The sequence below is a fragment of the Poecilia reticulata genome, linkage group LG2 (assembly GCF_000633615.1).
Source record: "Poecilia reticulata strain Guanapo linkage group LG2, Guppy_female_1.0+MT, whole genome shotgun sequence".
Classification (NCBI taxonomy): Eukaryota; Metazoa; Chordata; class Actinopteri; order Cyprinodontiformes; family Poeciliidae; genus Poecilia; species Poecilia reticulata.
In genome coordinates this window covers 17196198-17198980 of record NC_024332.1, presented here as the reverse complement: position 1 = coordinate 17198980, position 2783 = coordinate 17196198, and the positions used below count along the sequence as shown (strand labels likewise).

General features: G+C 37.5%; 1 protein-coding gene across 1 annotated transcript in view; it reads left to right on the top strand.

The window, feature by feature from the left end:
* abi3bpa (ABI family, member 3 (NESH) binding protein a) overlaps window positions 1–2614 on the top strand; it is a 31061-nt gene extending 28447 nt beyond the window's left edge. Inside the window, exons 16-20 of the mRNA XM_017309061.1 lie at window positions 160–239; window positions 533–562; window positions 640–798; window positions 932–1054; window positions 1657–2614. Of these exons, the coding sequence (XP_017164550.1) occupies window positions 160–239; window positions 533–562; window positions 640–798; window positions 932–1054; window positions 1657–1772 (508 nt within the window). The 3' untranslated portion in view covers window positions 1773–2614. The remainder of the gene's footprint in view (window positions 1–159; window positions 240–532; window positions 563–639; window positions 799–931; window positions 1055–1656) is intronic.
* Window positions 2615–2783: the final 169 nt, after the last annotated feature.

Sequence of the window (2783 nt, the reverse complement as noted above, 5' to 3'; positions counted from 1 at the left end):
TCATACTCATCTGTCAAAGACATTAAAACCTGCTACCTCCCAGCTCAGGAGACGGATTGGTTTCAGAGAGAAGACTCGCAGTTTAGATTAGGCTGTTTAATTCTTTTTATCTGTGTAGATGACTGATTTATTTCATTTTTTATTTTTGCTCCATTTCAGCTACGAATTCACAGTTACACCAAAAAATGAGCTTGGAGTTGGACCATCTAGTGATCCTGTCACTTTTAACACAGAATCAGGTAAGTTATGAAAATAAAAAACATTTGATTTTATTGTCACATAAGAGGGAGAACTTTTTTATATAATTTTGAGCTGTTGTAGTTTTGTGATGATAAATGCTTTTCTTTTTTATATTCAACGAGGTTCACTAACCAGTTGCTACGCTGTTAATTTTACCCTCCTTTGGGTTTTAGTTATCAACACTCAAGTCTTTGTAAACTCAGCAGCTATTTAGAGCCTGCTTTCCAAATGTCTGGAGTTTTGCAGCACGTATTATTACCGCACTTTGACTTGCGCTCCATCTTGTTTGCAGCCGATCCACGCGTAAGCGAGCAGGCATCAGGTGAATGTTTCATTCCTTTCTCCAGAGTATTTCGGTTCTCTTCGTACAGTGTGTTGAAGCCTTGCGTCTTGTCACAGGGAAAGATGCCATCTGGACTCAGTTCCCATTTAAATCCGATGCCTACTCTGAATGCAACGGGAAGCAGTACATAAAAAGGACMTGGTACAGGAAGTTCGTGGGAATCCAGCTCTGCAAYTCCTTGAGATACAAGATCTACTTGAGCGACTCCCTCAATGGTATTTATGCATAATATGAACAACTGCTYAAAAAAAGAAATAGGAAAACAAGCTTCAAATTTGAATTAGAACTGATCTGAGAAAGAGAAACAGCCTTACTGTTGCAAACAAATGGTAACTCTTCCAACTCCAGGGAAGTTTTACAACATCGGGGATCAGACGGGRTATGGAGAAGACCACTGTCAGTTTGTGGATTCCTTCCTGGACGGTCGAACTGGAACCCAAATGTTGGCTGACCAGCTACCAAGCAGGCAAGGTACGGTTCAGAAGCACCAACGTTTTATTCATTTTCTGCTTCTGATGATGTATTTCAGCTGTTGTTCTTCTTGTGCACAGATTTGCAACTATTTTAAAACGAGACAAAAATTATTCCACAACGAGTTCAAACTTGCACACTAAGTACTGTTTTCATTCATTACAGCTGTCTGTTTTACCATAATTTCACACAGAATGAAGAAGCGCTGACAYAAATCAATAAAAGAAATGTGTAGAGCACATGAAATGGATGAATTAACACAAACTGATGTTTTATATGCAACATATTTGTTGCATATGTTGATTTTCTGCTCGCAGTACATTAGAATATTGAATTTAAGGTTAGAATATCACATCAGACAAACAGAAAAACGCTGAACATTTTCAATGCAGAAATGTGGTCTTAATGAAAAGACGGCTTCATTTCTGCTTAAAGGTTGCTATTTTCAASCGGCACGTTAATCTGACAAACAAGCCTCATTAGAAGACATACTCTAATTCACTGAATATGATTCAGAACATCTGACAGGAGCTACATTTTGCTCACCCATTACCAGTTTGTCTGTTATCTCTTGTGATGAGGACACTCATCTCCTTTGACAGGGTTCTTCAGAGCGTTGAGACAGGAACCGGTCAGCTTTGGACAGATCGGAGGAAAGTCTCATGTGACGTACGTTGGCTGGTATGAGTGTGGCACACCCATACCTGGAAAGTGGTAAAACAACAAAAATTCCCCCTAACTGCTTTGGATGATGACTTTATCGGCTGTGAGAAGGAAGACCTCACCAGACTTAAACCCTATCTTCTTGGACCGCAATATCTGTTTGAGTTTTTTCCCTCCAACCTTTCAGGTGTGAACTTTTAAAGGACTATTTCACATACGTAAAACCTAACTAGATTTCTATATTTATGGGAGAAAAAACAAAACAAAACAAATCTCAYGATGGATGACAGAACCAAAATAACATACAGCATTCATAAAGATACTGCTGGGAAGCTGGCTCTCACACAGTATTAACTTGTGTAATAATATTTATCGAAGGGTTATTAATGAACAGTCTGTATGCAGTCAAACGTTTTGAGATGTTGAAGGAGAAAACACTTCTCTGTCGGAGAGCACGTACTGTGGTCATAGGTGTACAGAAAATACTGCTTTCACAGTACATGTACAGTGCAAATACATAGACATGCAGAACGGAGCTTCTGCAGCCACTAAGGGACTAAAATCAGTTGCAGATTGCACAATGCTAAACTTCTGTTCATATATGTATATGGTGTCAAAAATTATATGCTTCTCCGCTTTAATACATTTCTGTGGGTTTCACAAATCTTAACCTTTAAATGTAGGGCAGCCAAAAGTTTAGAAGCAGCATTTGAGATTTTTTTCTGTTTTGTTTTAAAGGCAAGTACACATCAAATGTATGTATATCTAAAACATATTTGTTTTTTAAAATCATTATGCAAAATGTAAATAACTTGATATTGCTCATAATTTTCTTTCCTGATTTTACTTTATTGTGCAATTTATAATTCCAGCAATAAATCTTGTTTTTATACTTGGTTTGCCGTTTTCTTTATTGTGAAAGCTTTGGGGCAGTTTTAGGTACAGATTTCCAAACYTCTAACACTTTTAGTACCAATAGGAGCGACTTGTTCCCCCATCTGTCAGCTGAGTTTACAAGTGTTACAAATCTGATTTATGCACAGCATAAAAATATTACTTTTATTTT